The 21,854-nt window shown below is 39.8% G+C and overlaps 1 protein-coding gene across 4 annotated transcripts in view; it reads left to right on the top strand.

The window, feature by feature from the left end:
- The window catches only part of Heatr3 (HEAT repeat containing 3), a 33,324-nt gene extending 19,922 nt beyond the window's left edge, over positions 1 to 13,402 (top strand). For 3 of the 4 annotated variants that reach the window (XM_048792226.1, XM_048792225.1, XM_015488758.2), the window contains 4 exons: positions 3,720 to 3,808; positions 7,859 to 8,002; positions 10,252 to 10,428; positions 12,535 to 13,402. In XM_048792226.1, coding sequence (XP_048648183.1) covers positions 3,720 to 3,808; positions 7,859 to 8,002; positions 10,252 to 10,428; positions 12,535 to 12,657 — 533 coding nt within the window. In that variant the 3' untranslated portion in view covers positions 12,658 to 13,402. The remainder of the gene's footprint in view (positions 1 to 3,719; positions 3,809 to 7,858; positions 8,003 to 10,251; positions 10,429 to 12,534) is intronic. The other variant, XM_048792227.1, reaches the window with a different exon arrangement.
- The last annotated feature ends 8,452 nt before the right edge of the window (positions 13,403 to 21,854 follow it).

Here is a 21,854-nt window from a genome sequence, read left to right as displayed (position 1 = left end):
TTTGGGATTTATTAAATAATGTAATCCTAGAGATTCTATATAGATACTATGAACCGTTATTGGAAAAGTTTTGGTGGCGAGGACAGGTTAAATTTCTCTACTTAGAGTTAAAGGTATGAGGTTCATATAACTCTATCTAACTTATCCCCCCCCCCCAGTTGAAAATGGGCACAGTAACTTTATTTACTTATTGTGTAGTACTGAGCCTGGAACCCAGTGCCTCACACATGCTAGGCAAGTGCTCCACCACTGAGCTACAATCCCAGCCCTTCTTTTTTTTAAATGTTTTTTTAGTTGTCGATGGACCTATATTTTTTATTTATGTACTTATATGTGCTGCTGAGAATCGAACCCAGTGCCTCACACTTGCTAGGCAAGTGCTCTACCACTGATCCACAACCCCAGCTCCTCTATCTAACTTGTTTTAACTTTTGGTTTTGGTTTTGGTTTTTGCAGTGCTGGGGATCAAACCCGGGCCTTGTGCATGCTCAGCAAGTGCTCTTCCACTGAGCACTAGAGCCCCAGCCCTGGCTTGTTTTATTTTTGATACTAAAATACAGAATACAGACCTGAATAGCTACAAAATTTGTGATTCTCTGTACATACCTACATTATATTTGTGGCTGACATCAAGGATAAAAAGTGTTTTTGTAGTATCTTTGTCTCCTTCATTAAAAACTGTTGATTTTCAAAACATCAGATCCTTAGCTATGTTGTGTCTTTGCATTGGGTCAGTTGGTCAGTTTTGCTCCATTACATGAGTTCTAAAATCATTTAGGGTTTTCTGTTTTCCCAGATTCTGGTAATTAGAAAGTTATTTTTTTGGTTAGAATGGAGGTATCCCATCTGGGATGCCTTTTCAGAATGCTGAAAGTAAGTCTGAAAAACTCACAAATACAATTTGCTTCTTGATTACTCCTAGGCTGATTATTTACCTACATTTAGACCTGCTACACATTCTTAGATATTGCGTAGCATTCTTGAGGGGAAGGACATTTTGAATTAACCTCTTGTCTAACTTTTGTCGTTTACCTAATTTCCCTGACAACACCATATCTGTTGACCTTTTACTGAAAATTTAGCTGAAAACCAAGGAGGTTTAAAGTGCCTTCCCCAAATCTGGATATTTGGCCAAAAATATGAATTAAATAAAAATCGCCCAAGCATTTTCCGTAAAGTGCAAATTATACATAATGTAAAATGGTGTTTAGTTCAGATTATCATTCTAGATCTAAGATAATGTTATTTTCCTGAGAAAGAATGAGAAAAGATTGAATCTGAGATTTTTTTTTTTTTTAACTGAGTAAGTTTATCATGACACAACTGTAGCTTAATTGTTTTATGTGGAGTTTGTGAATTTCTAGGGTTACTCTTGGAGCATTAAACAAGAGCCAATATGGTAACTTCTTAAAGTTAAATAGTAACAACCTCACATGAATTTTCAAGAGCCTATTATAGGTGCCAAATGTTAGGAGATATGCTTTATTGTCCCCTTTTCCTGGAGAGGAAGCTGAGATTTAGAAAGGTTACGGGGCCTCTTCAGATCATTCGTGGTTTGGCATATGTTCATTGAGCACTTACTTTATGCCGTACACTATCTAGGTCCTAGGAATAGTGGTCTGAAGAGTTAGGTAGGGGCACTTGTTTGTGGAGCTTGCATTCTGACATAATGTTTAATGTAATTTCAGCTATAAAGAAAAAATTAACAGCAGAGTGGTGTGAAGTGCTGGGCTAAGCAAGGGCAGAAGTCCTCTCTGAGGAGGTAACATGTGACCTGAGACCAAAGTGAAGTGGCAAGGGTCACATGTCAGGCAGGACTTCATCCCCGGCCTATCTGATCCTAAATCTATCCTGTTCTATGGCCTGTGATAATTACAGGAAATCCCCTACTTTGGTGCATAATATAAAGGACCAAAAAATTTAATAAGCTTTAAAGTTTGTGGGAAGGAGCCAAGCATGGTGGTGTGCACCTATAATCCTCTTGACTCAGGAGGCTGAGGAAGAGGACTGAAATTTGAGGACAGCCTCAGCAACTTAGTAAGACCCTAAGCAATTTAGCAAAACCCTGTCTCAAAATAAAATAGGCTAGGGATATAGTTCAGTGGCAAAGTGCCCCTTGGTTCAATCCCTAGTGCCCCTGGGGGGAAAAAAAATTGTGGGAAGTCACCTCTTTATCTCTCACCCAGGCAACCTAAAAGGGGGTCAGAACTGGGACAGGGTCCCAGGCACCACAAGATTTCTATTGCTATACGACAGACTACCCCAAAATGTTATGGCTTAAAACAACAATAATCAAGCTGGGCATGATAGCTCAGGAGTTCAAGACCAGCATGGGCAACATAGTGAGATCCTGACTCAAAAATCAAACAACGAATTTGTTGTTTCACTGTTCCTCTGGGTCGCCCATTTAGGGTACCATGGACATTGTTTGTCTCCATTGGTGTCTAAGGCAGTGAATCTCGACAGAGACAATTTTGCACCACCACCTGCAGGGGACATTTGGCAGTGTCTGGAGGTATTTTCGATTGTTACAACTTGGAAGTTGCTAGTGGAATCTAAATTATTTAGTCCAGGGATGCGATAAACTTCCTACAGTGCACAGGAGACCTTGTGCCTACATGACAGAGCATTAGTGATCCTGTCCCAAGTATCCATAGTGCTGAGATGGAGGAATACTAATCTAGGGCCTCTGCTGGAAACCTTGAGGGTTCGGGGCCACATCATTGGAAGTTTTTTACTCATCTGAAATTTGGTGCTAGGACTGGGAGGCAGAACACCCACAGATGACCCCTTCATGTGACCAGGCTTCCTCACAACATGGTGGCCCAGCTCCAAGGGCTAGAGTTAAGGGAGAAGAAGGTCATAAAAGCAAATGACTTCCATCGGACACACACGAGTCATTCGCTTTTTATGCCCCATCCTGTCATTTGTATGTTTTGTTTTTGAGAAGTCAGAGAGTCCTACCCAGACTCAAAGAGGGGAGTAACAGACTCCACATCTTTATTGGAAGTGGCAGGGCTCCAGGAGATCACGCAGAACTGGGAATACTGCTGAGGCCATTTTGGAAAGTACAGTCTACAGCACCAAGGGAATTGCTTTCCTTTCCTATAAAAGGGGACAGGGAGCCAGCTTGCTGCGCGACCCTCCCTGGCCTGTATGTGGCTGTGTTGGCACAGTTGTTTATGGCTGCTCTTGGGTCTATCCTGCATGGCCAGAAGGGACAGCTAGAAAGAAGTGGTGATGAGGAGCAGGAATGTGAAGGAGAAGGTGGGTCTCTGCGCAAGCAGCAGTTCTTCCCTCCGCTGTGGGCTCGGTGGACAAGGAAGCACTGGACAAGGAGGTGACTGTACCACAGGTGTGCCCAGCGCCATGACGGGGCTCTGCAAAAGGCTGGACTCGGTTCACGGCACTGGCTCAGGCTCATCATGTGCCAGAGCGTGGATCACATGAAACCCAGAGCCCACAAGTGGAGGACCGTCTGTGGGACACACCCTTGCTGTGACAGTTCCGCCATGCCCTAGCTTGTCATTTATATGTTTCATTGTCAGAATTGGTGCACACTGTACTTCTGGGCTTAAATACCTAGATTATTTTTATTAATCATAGTTGATGAATACTTAACATGTTCTGTTTTGATCCTGTTTCTTTTTCTACAAAATAGCTTGTCCTGGAGAAAGAGAAGACTTACATTTTATCTTCATGTTTTGTTTGTGTTTTAGATTTTGCTAAACACGATGACTTTCTGGAAGCCATAAGTGGTGCCTTGCGGGCCCTTTTACAAACAATGGCCTCCAAAAACATTTCTCAGGTAAGAGTTTTAAGCTTTTTTATGTGAAACTTAAGAAGATTCTGTATTATGAAGGTGAAATTAACTAATTTTTTAAAACCCTTATTTCTATTACAAGAGTAATGTACAATCTTAGTAAAAAGAAAACAGAAATGCTTGAAATAGAATGTGAAGCAATACACACAGATGCTTTTTTTTATTGATTTAAGTTCTTGTTGGATATATATGTTGAAAATATTTTCTGAATATCATTGGCTTTGGTTTTTTTTTTTTTTTTTTCTTTTCCTTTTGTGGTACTGGTGATTGAAGATTGTGATCTTAGGGTTTTTAAAATATGGATTCATATTTTTCTTTCATGCAAAAACCAATATTTACATAATAGGAATCCCTTCAGATTGGTTTCTGTGTCTCTTTGACATGGACTCTACATTCAAACCCTAGATTTTTGATCATTTTTTCCTTTTCAAGTTAAAGAAAATGTCTCAGACTCAACTTGTAATTTTCCTGCTTAAAACGTGAAAATATTTTTCTAAAAGCCCTGATTTCTTTAGTGGAAAACTGAATTTTGGGGGTTTATAGCCACCATGTTGTCATCACTTTTAAGCCTTTTTGTTGAAATAGCCAGGGAATAGCAAAATAAAGTTCACACTGGTATTTCCAGGTTAAAGAAGAAGGGTATGGTGTTTTGCTCTGTGTGTGTGTGTGTGTGTGTGTGTGTGTGTGTGTGTGTGTGTGTTGGTGGTGCTAGGAATGGAACCCAAGGCCTTGTTCATGCTAGGAAAGTGCTGTACCTCCCCACCCTAGAGTACTGTGTTTTAAAGTTGCTTGAAAGAATTCTGTGTATGCTTATAATAAAGTTAGTTGTAGTTTTCACTTTTATAAATAAGGGGGGAATATTACTTTTCTGTGTGCTTGTGTGTGTGTGTGTGTGTGTGAGAGAGAGAGAGAGAGAGAGGATTAAACTAGGCATGCTCTATCACTGAGCTACATCCCCAGCCCTTTTAATTTTTGGTTTTGAGACAGGGTCTCACTTGGGTTGCCCAGGTTGGCCTTGAATTTGCAATCCTCCTGTTTTAGGCCCAAGTAGCTGAAATTATAGGCATGCACCACTTTGCCCAGCAAAAAGGAATTACTTTTTTGTTAGCTTTGTTTTTTTCTTTTTTAACACTTCTGGATTTAATTAAAAAAAATTTTTTTTAAAAAAACCTCGAAATAAAAAACAGAATGATAAAGTCTAAAAAGGTAGACTATACTAGGCACATGCTTTACCACTGAGCTATGCCCCAGCTTTAAATATCTTCTCTTTTTTTGTGTTGAAACATCAAATTTGCTGTTTCATCCATTTTTAAATGTACACTTCAGTGGTGCCAAGTGTGCACTACTGTGTACCCATCACCACTGTCTTTACATGTTTTTCACTTTGCCAAACTGAAACTGAACCCATTACACACTGACTCCTGTCTGCCCTGCTCTCTGGTAACCGCTGCTCCCCCTTCTTGTCTGTGATCAGGTAGTCTGGGTGCGGTTTCTCCTTGATACAGCTAGCATATATCAGAATCTCACTCTTTTTTTTTTTTAATACAGTACTGGGGATTGAATCCCGGGGCGTTCTACCACTGAGTTACACTGGCAGACTTTACTTTTTCAAGATTTTGAGATAAGGTCTCCTAGTAGTGCAGCTCTGGGGCCTCCTTTTCTCCAGTGACCTTGTCTTTGATCCCTCCAAAGCCACCCTTTAGAGCAGTGCTTCCCAAACCTTATCAGAGTTTAATGGGAATGATGTTTTACTATTAAATATAGCAGGTGCTATTGAGTTCATGTTAGCATTGTATTTATTATTTAAAAAGGTTTCTTTGTATGTTTGAGGATTTTTTTCAAGGACATAATTTTGGGCCCTCACTTTTTATGAAATGGAAATGCTGATAATACATAGTCCGACATGGCTTTTGGTGGGGATCAGATAACCTTATAACCTTATAGGAATACAAAGTGTTTATTGATTTTTCCATATTGTACAGATATCATTTTCTGCATCAGTCTGATAATTTAAAAAAAATTACTCAGTTTATGCTCAGTTAATGGTAATCGTTCATACATATTAAGATCTTGAATTATTAGGTTAGTTGTAGTCAGCTTTTCATTGCTGTGACCAAAAGTCCTGCCAAGAACAATTATAGAGGAGGAAAAGTTTATTTGGCACACGCATGGTTTCAGTCCATAGACCGCTGGCTCCATTGTTCTGGGCTCAAAGTATGGCAGAACATCATGGCAGAAGAATATGATGGAGGAAGGTGGCTTAGAATATGACATCAAGAAGCAGAGAGAGAAACTCCCCTCCCCAAGGACAAAACATATACCCCAAAGGCTAACCTCCAGTGAGTCACCTCCTCCTGCCACACCTTGTGTGCCTGTAGTCACCACCTATTGGGATTAATGCACTGATGAGGTTAAAATGCTCTAGCCCAGGCCTTTCACTGCTAAACTTTCTTGCAGTGTCTCACATATGAGCTTTTGAGGGACATCTCATATCTAAACCGTAATGGTTGTATACCACACATGAGCATAAAGTGTTCAAACCGGAAGAACTCTGATTCTCCCAAGCTTCGCAGGGAGAAGAAACCAAGAACTTATTTGCTGAGTGCCAGCAACCCTTCTGAAATTCAGCTGCCTGCTTCCTGTCCTGTTCTTTACCTTGTTGGTTTGTACACATTCCGCAGCTTCTTCATGAATCACCTGTAGTGGTGCAGCTTGTCTTTATGATTCACAGCAGCCTCGTCCGAGCCATGAGGAACCTATAGTGCTAGCTTAGTTGTTGTTTTGGTCACCGTCTCACTGCTGGGACCAAAAGTCCTGACAAGAACAGTGATGCCGCTTTTGACTTATGGTATTTTCTGAGAGCCTGGCCCATTGTCTGTTGCCCGTAGAGTAGGCAGAAGCAATGCCCATGATTGAGAAATGAGTATGAGTTTAGAATTTATAAATTTCACAAATAATAACTAGTGAGTGTTTTGCATGCATCATTTACCCCTGTCACAACTGTGATGAAGACTTTTATCACCCTCATTTTACCAATGGGAAAATGGACTGCCAAGTGGGAGTGAAGCTAGGATTGGAGCCTGGGGTGCAGATCCAGATCCAGATCCAGGCTCTTCATCACCACCCTGTGCTGCTTCTCACCAAAGATTGCCTATGTCCCGACAGTCACGCTCTTTCATGGTCCTTGTGCCTAAATGTGTGCTCATGTTAGATTTAACTCCTAGGCACAATGGCGCATATCTGTAATTTCAACAACTCAGGAGACTGAGGCAGGAAGATCACAAGTTCAAGACCAGCCTGGGCAATCTACAAGACCCTGTATCAAAATTTTTAAAATAAATAAATAAATAAAGGACTGGGGCTGGGGTTGTGGTTTAGTGGTAGAGCCCTCTCCTACCTTGTGTGAGGCGCTGGGTTTGATCCTCAGCACCACATAAAAATAAATAAATAAAATAAAGCTATCATGTCCCTCTATAACTAAAAAACCATATAAAAATAAATGAAAAGGACTGGAGATGTAGCTCAGTGGTAGAGTACCTCTGGGTTTACTCCTCAGTATTGAAAAAAAATTATCTTAAACTGAAAATTACCACCACTTGGTGGAAGCACTATGTAATATCAGTCTTTAATACTTTATGACAAAACATATTAAAATTCTTACCTTGTATAGGTTCAGCCTATTTTTTAAAACCTACATGATTCTGTTATACTGTCAAAACTTTTATGATCAACATTAAAAGGGAATTAAGATCTCAGTCTGTGTACATCTGGAATGAAAGTCTTCAATGAAACTAATAGGACCTGAAGCCCCTCTTGTAGATTGGATAATGACAGTGACATGAACGGGCTCGTCTTAGCTCAGAATTGCCAGCTGTATTTGGGAATGATCAGAATACATAATAACTTCTCAGCCAGGCATTCCTACCGCTCCCGGCACCATACAGCTATAGAAGAGATGCCCATCAGCCCTGGCTTCTCGTGCTACTGGATTTGGTTGAATCTAACCCTGGGAATGCTCCTCTGCTCTTCCAACAGTGCATGACACCTGATCAGCTGATGGCGTTCTGCAAGGCAGGCATTCACAGTAGCAACATCGGGGTCAGAGTGAATGTCGTTAGCATTTTAGGAATCACAGGCAGTGTCCTCGCCAAAGAAGCTGGTACACTTGAAACTCTTAAGGTAAAACAATTTGCTTCTAACCTAAAATGTTAAAATTTTAGAAATGGAAGAAGTGTATCTGTTGGTGTAGGATTTTAAAAACTTCTGTAGCATGATGAGAAGATATCATATCAGAAAGTTGCTAAGTTATATTATTAGAATGTGCCCTTTGGCTTGCTCTAGCTACGGGTATTAGCTAAGTATGTAAAATGTTGAGCCTCATTTTGTCATTTAACTTTACTCTGGAGATACCTTTTCAAAAATAAATTTGTCTTCAGTGAAAGACCAAATGCAGAATTTTTAAAGATGTTATATTTTCCTGCTGATGAAAATCCACCTAATACATTTCTGAGAAATACAAATAATTAATTACTCCACAAATTACAAACAGCAACTCTGGTAGCGCCAGCACAATAGGAATTCACTGGACATGTTTGCTTTCAGCACTCAATCTCAGCACAGTTGCTCAGGAACTGCCCTGCTAGAGGTACGGCATCACTCAACGGTCAGCAGTACTGAAATGACCCTTCATTGCACTAAAAAACTGCTGGAGTGCTGATTGCTGACTAATGGTTGATAAACTGTTTATATAAAGCACCTCTTAACCTGCTAAAAACTTTATAGTGATGACGAATTATTTTAAGCATCCCTTCAGAAAAATGATACATGAACATAGCAAGAAATTTCAAACAGTACAACAGTATATAATGAAAAGATTGACCTCCACTTCTAACAGTGCCCCCATTTGCCACTGTTATCTGTTCCTTCTGTATCCTTCCAGAGATGTTTGATAAATGTGCACACAGGTGAGAGTGAGCCAAGCTTGGCTACGTGGCATGTGTGTGCTACACACAGGTGAAATGGGAGTGTGGGGTTGCTCCTTTGCCCATAAGACTGGCTGCCGCGGTCCATTCTAGTTGAACAGCAAGTTTTTCTCAAATATAAAGTTTTAAAATGTTCTTATTTAGTCATGTTTCCAAATATGGGGGATGAAGGGTAAAGAAAAAGTACAATGAGTTGTGTGCCCACAGCAGAGTTAACAGTTACCATTCAATCCTGTACTCTTCATAGAGTCTCTGCTGGATATGTTAAAGTCAATGAAAGGCAACATGGTATTTGGCCCCTGTGGCTCAGTAAGCATCTCCTAAAAATAGGGATAGTTCCTTATGTCATTATCATGCCTCATACAGTTCACAGTTATTTCTTAATATGTCTAATATCTGTTCTGTGTTCATAATTTTCCAGTTGTCTTGGGAGAGACCTATTTAGTTTATGTGAATCAGTAAATTCCATATGTTTGATTTGGGATCTTCTCTGTCTCTGTTGATCCAGAACATTTCTCCCAGCAATATCTGCTCTCGGCTCCTGGATCAGTTAACAGTGTTCAGTTTTCTTGATTCATCTGATGGTTTTCTCACGGGATTGGGATTCTTCCTTTATCCTCTGTATTTCCTGGAACTTGGAGCTAAACCTGGATTCTATTCACATGAATTGTTTTTAATAAGACGACTTCATAGGTGGTTCTGTGTGCTTTGTTACATTCTAGAACATAACATGTATACACTCTCTTAGAGGTTATGTAGACCTCGTAAATTTAGATGAGAAAACTGAAGCCTGGCGAGGTTGACTAACTGTCCAGCAGTCACCCTGTTACTTAGGGCACAGCTGGACTTTGGGCTCAGTGTCCTGAGCATTTCTGTCCCCTCCCCATAATGCTGGATTGCACACCACCCTCGAGGCATAAAGGGTGATGCAGAGTAGCCAAAGTAGAGTGAGGTTACCCTGGGACAGTCCTTTGCTAGCTAATCGTGCGGGGAGAAGGAAAGAATGGATGCTAAAAATCAACCAGTAAATAAAGCAAAATTAGATGAAGTGTTGGGTTATTTTTTTAATTATCCTAGTGTTTCCCACATACTTTTAAAAGCAGATTTTTTTTTTAATTACAGATAAGATTTCTATGTATTTTAACACCATAGAGAATTGTATTTGAGAGAGGGAAAGAGAAATTTAATGATTTCCAAAATCAATTTTTCATGTCATTTATGGGTCTTCATTCACTTTACTTAGGAACCATAATATGTTTAGTTTAACTGCTGGTGTTATAATTGGTATATTTATAAGTATTTGTAAAGTGTTTGGTCCTTTAAAAGTTTTTATTTCTCCCCTGGTGTTTTATAGAAAACAGTATGTGTGAATCATTGCCTCATTTGAAGTTAGCATTCATCTGGAGGCTGACCTTAGTCATGTTGTAATGTGTTTGCTGTTTTCAGACCACTGGGCGCTTTCTGCTTGAGGTAGCCACCAAAGATCCCTCCCTTGTGGTAGCAGGAGAAGCTTTGGATGCTGTCTTTGATGTTTTTGCAGATGGTGAAGAAGCTGAAAAAGCCTCGGTTCAAATTAAATTGTTATCAGCTCTGAAAGAGTTCCAGCCAGTCTTCAAGATGAAGGTTTGTAGCTGTCTTATCTGAGTGCACGGGTCTCGGCATTCTCTGGGAAAGAGGGTGTGTGTAGTTAGCACCTTGCAGTTTAGAGGCCTGTGCCTGTCGAATTCCTGTAAATCTCAGTGATTAACATTGCAGTTCATCACCAGTACTTTGTGAAATGCTTCTTGACTGAGTCATAGCTCCACACCGACTGTTGAATCACTGTAATTGGAGCCAGAATGACATCTGACAAGTTCCTCATTTCTTCAACACGTTAGTACTGTTAAAATTCTCTATATAGCCAGGAGTGGTGGCACACGCCTGTAGCCCCAGCTACTTGGGAGGCTGAGGCAGGAGGATTGCCAATTTTGAGGCTGGTGTGGGCAGTTTGGCAAGACCCTAGCTCAAAAAAAAAAAAAAAAAATGTTTTTCAAAAGGACTGGGGATGTAGCTCGCTTATAGAAAGCTTGTCTAGCATGTGTGAGGCTCTAGGTTCAATTCCCAGTACTGCAAAAGGGAGGGGGTCTTCATATACATAAATGCTGTAGTTTATACCTAACAAAGCACTTTCATGTACATTTTAAATGTATTTCATATCATACAGTACATCAAATCTTGATTTTATTATTATGGATATTTTCTTTTGAAAAGAGGCAAACTCCAAGTCCTCCTATCCTGGAGAAAGTAGCTATTACTGCCTTTATTAGCAATTTTATCTATTTATTGTGTTTATCACAAATAACAAACCTAACTTTGAGTCAAAAATAATTTCAAAAACCTTTGGTGGGGACAGGTAGGACAGCAGCCAGGATCTTTGTGTATGTGCGCTTGTGGGAGCACTACAGATTGAACCTAGAGCCTCACTCATGTTAGCAAGCACCTGCTCCTCCACTTTGATACACCTCCACCCTGTAGGCATTTTAAAAACAAGTTGAATCATGTGTCAATCTTTTATCTAAATCTCAATTTTAAAATTATGTAATTCTGAAAAAATACAAATATTTATCATTGTATATTTTAGGGTGTTTTTTTTTTTTTCCTTTTTCATAGTGCTAGGAATCAAACCCAATGCCCCAAGCATGCTAGCATGAAATTCTAGTACTGAACACATTTCCAGCCCAATATTTTAGATTTTAAATTAGACATTTGCTTCTGTCTGTTCAATCTATTGTTCAAATTGATTTGTCTACTTAGTCTGCTTTGCTGCGGTAATTACATTTCTCACTGTTTCTTTTCTCAAAGGTATAAAGCCCTAATGAAATTTTTTTTTGTTAGCTGGAAGGCTAACCTACAGTTTTGGGGTTTTGATGTTTTTTGTTTTACAGTGCTAGGAACCGAACCCAGGGCCTCGTACATGCTGGGCAAGTGCTCTACCCCTGAGCCACATCCCCAGCCCTCACCTGCAGTTGCTTATGTGAAGCCCTTTTGTGGGAAACCGGCCACAGTTGCATTGAAAAATGTTTAGTACCTATTTAGCCTCAAGTTGTATTTAAATATAATACCATACATTCTATTAAGAACTTCAATAGAGCAGTGTTTCTCCAAGGTGCCCTCTTTTTCTTTTAAATACATGTTTTTTAGTTGTAAACGGACATAATACTTTATTTTCATGTGGTGCTGAGGATCAAACCCAGTGCCTCACGTGTGCTAGGCGAGTGCTCTACCTCTGAGCCACAACCCCAGCCCCCAAGGTGCCCTCGTGAAGGTACCAGCAGCACCAGCAGTACCAGGTGCCTTGTTGTTAATGTGGATTTTCAGCCTCACCCCCAGACCCTCTGCATCAGGAACTCAGTGGATGGCCCACCAACCCATTTTTTTAAACAAACCTTCCGGGTGATACTGTTACACACTAGAACTTGAAAGCTACCTGTCTAGACCAGAGGTGAGACATATCTCACATGCTGTAAAACTCAGTTTTTAAAAGTCTAGAGTTATTTTTAAAAGTCTTGGTTATTTTTGTAACTATCATTTTAAAGATGTACATTTTAAATTATCTTTATTCTTCATGTTCTGTGTTCTGTTTACCTTGGAACTAAAACTGTTTTACCACATTCTTGCAGCAGTCTTATTCAAAAAAATGATTAAATATACCCCAAATGAAATACTTTTAAATAAATTTTTTTTTCACAGATACGAAAAGAAGGGAGAGGTAAATACAGTCCAGATCAGCTATGTGTTCTCGACAATGTGAAGATGAATTTGAGAAGGTTTGTTGCTTATCAAGAAACTGTTGAGAAAAGACTAACTTCTTGAACCACGGGAAGAGAGATCCGGGCTAGAGGATGGAGCTCCGTGGAGAGCACTCGCTTAGATGTGCAAGGCCCTGGGTCCCTCTCTCCACTGCAAAGAAGAGAGACGGGGAACGACAAGTTCTTCCCCAAAGTATTTTTGGCTGAGAATACTAAAGGGATTCCTTTATATGTTTCTTAGAGGCCTTTATTCTGAACATTAATTTGAGGTTCATAAAAACTTCAAATCCTGTCAGAAACTCCTGGTTAAGCCTTGAGATCCCCGAGCATTTCTGATGTGCTCACTGTTGTCCCCAGTGTGTTGTCATCACTCAGAACAAAACATGGAAATGCAGCTCAGCCTCAGGTGGTTCTTAACTACGGTGTGAACAGGAACGAAACCTCAGTATCATTGTCCTTGAATTTTGCAAGAAAGGAAAGCCCAGATCATTGCTTGGGTACTTTATTAAAGCCTGTATCACTTTATATTAGCTGAATCTATAACTGAAATATGAAGACAAACTTTGCAAAGTATTTTTTTGGTATGAAGTAGTATGTACCAAATATGAACTTTTGTGAAGAAATTAATGAATTGAGTTTGTATGTTACCCTCCAAAGATTGTACTGATGAGCTAAATGAGGTGATCGCCTTCCTCTTAAACAGGAAGGTCTGATCAGCTATTGTTTTGTAACACTGCCCCTTGATTTAATTTGATATAGAATGAGAACTGGTAGAAAATATTTTTGAATAAATGACTTTTTAATTGAAAGCTTTGTGTCTTACAAAACCTTTTTTACAATCTTTTTTTCACCAAATATTCCTATTCCTGGGTGGTTAACTTGCTAAGGAATATGGCTTCAAATATATGAGACCTGAAAAAAGACTGACAGCAGGACTTTCCAGTATTACCTCTCAATATCCTTGAGTGACAGTGTGACAACAGGGGATTGAGGTGGAAATTTCAATGCACATCATTGGGATGAGCCCGTGGCGCATCTCCGTCACCCAGCGATTTGCCGGATCAGAAGAGTCACCAATGGAGATTTGAAAATTTATCATTGATGTATATATGTATATTTATTTTTTTGAAAATCATCCAGAACAGTACCTTAGAAATGCATAGCACTGTAAGTGTTGGGGTAGGAACTCCGTGGTGATTCTTTGTTTTAGAACTTTTTTTTTTTTTTTTTTTTTTAAGATGCAGAGTCTTGCTGTGTGATTCAGGCTGGCTGGGTCCTCATGGGTTCAAACAATTTTTCTTCCTCAACTTTCCGAGTAGCTGGGACTCTAGACAGGCACTGCTGTACCTGACCAAGGATTTGGGGGTTTTTATTTTTTTAACTGCGTGTAATTTTTCCAAGCGTGTGTACATTGTGTAACACTTAAATCATGTTAAACATTTATTTCCTCAAGCATTCATCATTTTTTTATCTTAAAAACGTATGAAGTCCTTTCTTCTGGCTTTTTGACATGTTGTTAGGATGCAGTGTTGTGTTATCTGTAGTCCCCTGCAAAGCAGTGGCACACCAGAACTCCCTGCTCCTATCTGATCAGCCTTCCCCATCCCCCTCACCCCTCGACTCTCCACAGCCTCTGATGACCACCATTCTGCTCTCAGATTCTATGAGATCAACTTTTAAGAATTCCACATGAGATTATGCTGTACTTGTCTTTCTGTGCCTGGCTTATTACAAATAATGATCTCCAATTCCATCCATGATGTTACAAACGACAGGATTCCTTTCCATACTTTTTTATGGCTGAATACTATTCCTTTGTGTATATATAGCACATTTTTAATTATCAGTTGATGGACACTTAAGTTGTTTCCATTTCTTGGCTCTTGTGAGTAGTGTGGCAGTGATCATAGACATGCAGATGTCTCTCTACCATACTGGTTTCATTTCCTTTGGATATATATCCAATAGCAGGACTCTTGGATCATGTGGTGGTAGTTTTTGGTTAGTTTTGTTTTTAATTGTTTGAGTAGCCTCCATACCATTTTTCCATAGTGCTTATAGTAATTGACACTCCTACCAACAGTGTGCAAAGAAGGGTTCCCTTTTCTTCATATCTTCACCAACACTTGTTTTTAGTGTTTTGAGTAGTACCTATTCTTACTGGGGTGAAGTAATTTTGTGTTTTTACATTGCCTGATGATTAGTGATATTAAGCTCGTTTTCATATACCTGTTGTCATTTGTATATCTTCTTTTAGGAAACACCTGTTGAGATCTATTAGTTTGTAAATGTTTTCTCCCATTCTGTAGGTTGTCTCTTCATTGTGTTCAGTCTCCTTTACCATGTAGAAGCTGGTTAGTTCGATGTGATCCCATCTGTCTACTTTCACTTTTGTGTGCTATACTTTTGGGATCTTATCCAAAAAAAAAAAAAAAACTCTTGCCTGTCCCAATACCCTGAAGCCTTTCCCATTTTATTCTGGAAGATTCATAGTTCCAGGTCTTAGGTAGCTAAACCTTGAAAACATTTAAGTTGGTTTTTGTCACTGGTGAGAGGGATCTGGTTTCGTTCTTCTGCATGTGGATGTCAGTTGTCTTAGTACCACTTACTGAAAAGACTGTCCTTCTCCTAGCATTTTTGTCAATAGTCAGTTGACTGTGCGTGTATGGGTTGACCCTTAGGCGTCTGTTCTGTTCCATTCATCTGTGTGTCTATTTTTATGCCAGTTGCATGCTCATTTTGATTAATAGAACTAGTAATTTGATTACTAGAACTAGAACTAGTAGTGGTGGAATGCCTCCTGCTTTATTCTTTTTGCTCAAGATGACTTAGGGGGTTTTTTATATACTTTTTTTGTATAAGTTTTCAGAATTTTTTTTCCTGGTATTTTGATAGGAATGATGTCAAATCTGTAGATCATTGGGTGGTAGGGACATTTTAACCATATCAGTGCTTCCAATCCATGAACATGGGATGTCTTTCTGCTTTTGGGTTCCTTTTCAACTTCTCTCATCAAAGTTTTATAATTTTTCATCATAGAGATCTTTTACTTCTTTAAATTTGTTCCTGTATGTTTTTTATAGTTATTGTATATGATATTGCTTTCTTGATTTCTATTTCACAAAACTTGTTATTAGCATATAGCAATTGCTGCTGATTTTTGTATATTGATTTTGTGTCCTCTAACTTTGCTGAATTGGTTTCTTCTAGTGGTTTCTTTTGGGGTTTTCTATATATAAGACTTTGTCATCGGCAAACAGTGACAATCTGACTTCTTCTTTTGGATGTCCTCTATTTCTTTCTCTTGCCTAGTTGCTCTGGCTAGGACTTCCAGCCCTCTGCTGAATGAATGGTGAAAGTGGGCGCCCTTGTCTCATTCCAGATCTTAGGAAGCTCCCGGCTTTTCCCCGTTCTATAGTATGTTATCTGCCCCGTCCTCCTCCTTGCGTCACTGGGATGAATCCCACTGGAGGGTGGTTTTTCTTTATTCTTTTTCTGTGCAGATGATCAAACCCAGGGCCCTGTGCATGCTAGGCGGGTACATTACCACTGAGCTGCATCCCCAGTCCCCTGTGAGTGATCTCTTTAATGGACTGTTGGATTTGGTTTGCATATTTTGTTAAGGATTTTTGCATCTGTGTTCATGAAGGATATTGGCTTGTCAAATTCTTTTGTTGTTGTTATTTTATCCTTTTCTGGTTTTGGTTTCAGGGTAATAATGCTGACCTCATAGAATGTGTTTGGAATCGCTTAAGGAAAATTAGAATTAGTTCTTCTTTAAGTGCTTGGCAGATTTCAGCAGTGAGACCATCTGGTCCTGGGTTTTTCGTTGATGGGACACCTTATTTCCGATTCAATCTTGTTCCCTGTTATTGGTCTGTTCAGGCGTTCTATTTCCTCATGATCCAGTCTTGGTGAGGTATATACGTGTCTAGAGGTTTGTCCATTTCTTGTAGGTCATCAAATCTGTTGGCACATGGTTGTTCATAATAATCTCTAGTGATCCTTTGTATTTTTGTGGTGTCAGTTGTAGTGTCTTGCAGGAAGCCATCCGTGAATTACACGAGGCTTTTCTCTTGCTTGGTATGGAAGCCAGGAGATTTAGGTTTGGCATTGCACGCTATCTGTGACTCTCCTGCAGCAATAGATTGCCCAATGCATGTGATCTTTATCTCCACTCTGCTTGGAAGATACCTCACGGTAGCTCCAGAGATGGGTGTAACCCTTTGGGAACTGGACAGCCCACCTTTAACCTTTTTTGCTGAAGAACATTCTAAGGAAGGCCTTTGATGTTTCTCGATATAAATAAAGCAGGTGTGGGCTCCATTTTGGCCAGAGTCTAGAAGCTCGATCCTTCTGATTGGCTTGCCCACTCTGCCCCCACTTTTGAAACTGCTTTCTGTGTTCTGTGATATTTTTTATCCTTCTGTTTTTCTTGGCTTTTATTTCTCAGCTAGCTCATTCCACCAGTGGAACCCCATTTCCACCACCCGTGTGGGGCACAGGTGAGAATGTCTCCCTTCTCATTTCTGATTTTATTTATTTGAATTTTCTCTCTCTTTTTTAAGTCTATCTTTCAGGAGTTTCTGCATTTTTGACATAAACATCGGTTGCTATCAACTTCTTAGTCATACTTTTTGCTGTATCCCATAGGTTTTAGTATGTTGTATCTCCATTTTCATTTGTTCAAGAAAATTATAAATTTCCTTCTTGATTTCCTCCTTGATCTATTGGTTGTTCAAAAGTAAGTTAATTTCCATGTATTTGTATAGTTTCCAAAGTTTTTCTTGTTAATGATTTCTAGGTTTTTTTTTAACATTTATTTTTGAGTTGTAGTTGGACACGATATCTTTATTTTATTTATTTATTTTTTACATGGTGCTGAGGATCGAACCCTGGGTCTCACACATGCTAGGCAAGCGCTCTAATTACCCACACCCCAGCTGAGATTTCTAGTTTTATTACATTGTGTTTATAAACAATAGTTGCTATGATTTCAGTTTTTAAATATTTGTTGAAGACTTGTTTTGTGGATCTATCCTATTTTTTCCCTTTTATTTCCCCCAAAGCTTTATTAAGGGAAAATTGAAGTACAATAAAACGCACATTTGAAGTATGCAGTTTGATCAGTTTTGACCTGTAGGTAACCAGTACAATCAATATAGAAAGCATTTCCATTACCTTTCATCTGTCCTTCTTGAAGAGTGTTCCATGGGCTCAGAACGTACATGAGGAGGTATGTATTCTGCAGTTTGGTGGAATGTTCTACAGAGGTCTGATGGGTCCATTTGGTCTAGGGTGCAGTTTAACTCTGCTGTTTCTTTCTTGATTTTCCAACTGGATGAGTCCATTGCTGAAAGTGGACTGTTAGAGTCCCCAGCTGGGACTGTATTGAAGTCTGTCTGTCATTTTAGGTCTGTTAATATTTGCTTTATATATATTGGGTGCTCTGATATTTATATATTTTTAGAATCATTTCCTCTTGCTCACTTGACCCCTTTATCCTTATATAGGAATCTTGTCTCTTTTTACTGCTATTGATTTAAACCCCATTTTATTTGGCATAAGGGTGGCTACACCTGCTTCCTTTGGGGTTCCATTTGCAGGGAATATCTTACTCCATGACTCCACCTTCACTCTGTGTGTGCCCTGAGAGGGGATTGAGTTTCTTACAAGCAACATAGAGAATTGGAGAATTTAATACGTTTAGATCCAAGTAATTATTGTTAAGTAAGGTCTTACTACAGTCATTTTGTAACCTGTTTCTGGCCAAAGATAATTTAAATATGCCACCTGCTATAGCATGTTTGCCCAAGGAAGTCAAAACCACTACTTTACTTTTTTTTTTTTTGCCTTTAAAATGGAAACACTTGGGGCTGGGCTTGTAGCTCAGTGGCAGAGCACTTGCCTAGCATGTATGAGGCACTGGGTTGGATCCTCAGCACCACATAAAAATTAATAAAATAAAGGCATTCTCTCCATCTACAACTGCAAAAAAATAAAATAAAAAGTAAAATGGAAACACTTTATTTTCAAAGAGAATTGATATTTAAATGTCAGTCACTTAATTACATTTCTCTTTTTGCAGTTTTATCTTTTTGTCTTTATTTAGTCTTTAAAAGAAATACCTTTGAACCATGGAGATAGGGGAAAGTCTTATCTCTTCAGCGTTCCTGTTTACCCAGCTCTGTTGTGGGCTTGCTCCTGCCTTGTTGAAATTGCATGGACCAATACTGATTGAATTTTATCCATATATAGAACATCAACAACTTCAGAACTCTCTGCCACATCCAGAAATCCTGTGGTAAAGTTATGTAAGAGTATTTTAAAGCATTTACTTTGGAAGGTCATTTTATAAAGAATGGATCTTTAGTTTGTGTGAGAATTCTTTTTTTTCTTTTTTTCTTTTTTCTTTTGAGACATCTGTCTCACTCTGCTATCTGAATTGGCCTTGAACTGCCTGCCTCAGCCTCCTGAGTAGCTGGAATTACAGGTGCATGCCACCACCATGCCAGGCTCCGTAGCGTATGTTTAGTTCAGATATTTTATCCCCTTCAAATAAAGTCTGTCCTTGTCTCTATCTTGTTAATGCTTAGATGTGAGTCTTCTGATTTAAGTAGACTATGTCACTATTAGATTGTCACCAAGGTAATTCCTGCTTCTTTGGATGCCTGTGCCCCAAGACTTGGAGTGTTGTAGGAGCACTGCAGAGTTGTTAGGTGACCTGAGATGTACATGGTAGTAGCAAGAGGTCTGTGATTGTTATGGTGTTTCTTTTCTTCTTTTCATTTTCTTTTTCTTTTTTCTGTGTGTGTATGCTCGCGCACTCATATCCTGGGGATTGGACCCAGGGCCTCATCCATTGCTAAGCACACACCCTCACTCTAAGTTACACCCCTATCCCTGGGGCAGTTCTTGCTAGACCATGCCTATGAGTGTACTGAATCCATATTGAACTGTGTTCCATAGCCTACCTATTTTCAGAACCTTATTCTCCTACCCTATCCTCAATCTCATTTTGTGAGCTCTATAATCAACTCGTTGTTGTTGTTGTGCTGGGGATTGAACCCAGGGCCTTGTGCATGCAAGGCAAGCACTCTACCAACTGAGCTGTATTCCAGGCCCTAATAAACTCATTTTTATAACCATGATGAATTTCTGCTGCTTGTAGCCAAAACCCTGATTAGTAAGTAGCATTCTGGAACTTTTTCTGAATACATTCATATCTTAGTTTGTTTCGTGTTGCTATGACAAAGTACCCAAGGCTGGGTAACTTTTTAAAGGAAAGATTTACTTAGGTTCAAAATTATAGTCAAATTTGAGGATCTGCGTCTGGTGATGGCCTTCCTGCTAGCAGAGTCCCAAGGCAAGAGACAGGGAGCAAGTCTTAATTACCTCTTCAAGGTCCCACCATCTCCTAACATTAACTTTGGGAAATTAAGTCCAATACAAATTTTGGCAGGTCAAACCACAGCTAAACCATAGCAGTCCACCTATACATACATACATTGTCATGGAAACAATGTTCTGAAAATTGGCTTTTTCCCCCCCTTTAACAGTAATTTATGGATATAATACACATGAGAATCATGTTTAGGTCTTAGGATGGATCTTTTTTCCTTGAACACTGGAAATTACTTCATCTCTACTTGCTATTTTGTTACATCTTAGCTTGATAGATTGAAGTGAACTTGTTTTTCTTGGCCTATTCTTGAGACAGCACTTTGAAACATTCTTTTGAGCCTTCCAGCAGTTTAAAGAATGGAATCTGGCTGGGCTCCATCCATTGGGCATGCCTGTGATCCCAGTAGCTCAGGAGACTGAGACAGGAGGATCATGAGTTCAAACCCAGCCTCAGCAATTTAGCAAGGCCTTAAGTAACTCAACAAGACCCTGTCTCTAAATAAAATACAAAAAGGGGCTGGGAATGTGGCTCACTGGCTGAGTGCACCTGAGTTCAATACCCAGTACCCAACAAAACAAAATGTCCTCTTAAAAAAGGACGAAAAAAAAAATTATACACACACACACACACACACACACACACGCACGCACACACCAGATTGGGGATGGAGATTACATCATAACAGAGACTGGTCCTTCTCAAAGATCACCTGGCCGGCCTCTCTTTCTCCCTTCCCTCCCAGCCTCTGCCAGAAGAGGCCAGCTCCACCCCCTCCACCCCATGCTTCCCCGACCCCGCATTTCAAGGTCCCCGTGGATACTTCCTGTTTCAGCACTTGCCTGCCTTCCTTTCTGTTAATATTTCTACATTTTGGACTCCTCCCTCCACGAAGCTCCAGATTGGCTCTGCTGATTTCCCTTTTGGTCACACTGCTGTCCTCGGCCTGCCTCTGAACTCTTCATGTTCCCCAGAGTCCATCCTCAGGCAGGGTCCCCTTCCCCTCTCACCCCACTTGTTCTCCACGGTTTCCACTCTAACGCCTGTCTTCAGGGACCGCCTATAGTCAAGGACTCCAGAGTCCATGTTCCAGCTCAGCTCCCCGAGCACAGCACAGAAAGTCCTTCCAGGGGCTAGGCTCAGTGGTAGAGCACCTGCCAGCACTCGGAGCACTGGGTTCGATCCTCAGCACCCCATAAAAATAAGGCAATCAAATAAAGGTATTGTGTCCATCCACAACTGAAAATATTAAAAAAAAAAAAAAAAGTCTTCCAATGCCCACTGGGTTCTTATTCCGAGTTATCACAGGAATATACATTTTTTTCTGAACACTTGAAAAATGCAATAGTCTATTTGCAAATTTCCTCATTCAACATTTGATTTTTTTATAAAACAAATATTGCCCCCATTTTACCTTCTCTCCACATTGGAATAAAAATAATCTATTTTGGGTTGGGATTGTGGCTCAGTGGCAGAGTGCTTGCCTGGGTTCGATCCTCAGCATAAAAATAAATAAGATAAAGGTATCTGTGTCCATCTACAACATACACACACACACACACATACATATACACATATATGTATTTGAAAAAAAAAAAAAGAAGGATCTTTTTCAAGCCAGGCACATGGTGCATACCTGTAATCCCAGCAACTAGTGGGGCTGAGGCAGGAGGCTGGCCAAATTCGAGGCCAGCCTCAGCAACTTAGCAAGACCCTGTCTCAAAATTAAAAATTAAAAGGGCTGGGAATGTAGCTCAATGGTAAAGAGCTCCTGGGTTCAACCTCAGTACCAAAGAAATGATGATAACCCTTTTCAACTTTTAATCCAAGTAAATCCACAATAAACTGCATATATTCAT

The sequence above is a fragment of the Marmota marmota genome, unplaced genomic scaffold, assembly GCF_001458135.2.
Source record: "Marmota marmota marmota unplaced genomic scaffold, marMar, whole genome shotgun sequence".
NCBI classification, from domain to species: domain Eukaryota; kingdom Metazoa; phylum Chordata; class Mammalia; order Rodentia; family Sciuridae; genus Marmota; species Marmota marmota.
This window is presented reverse-complemented; position numbering and strand designations above follow the sequence as displayed.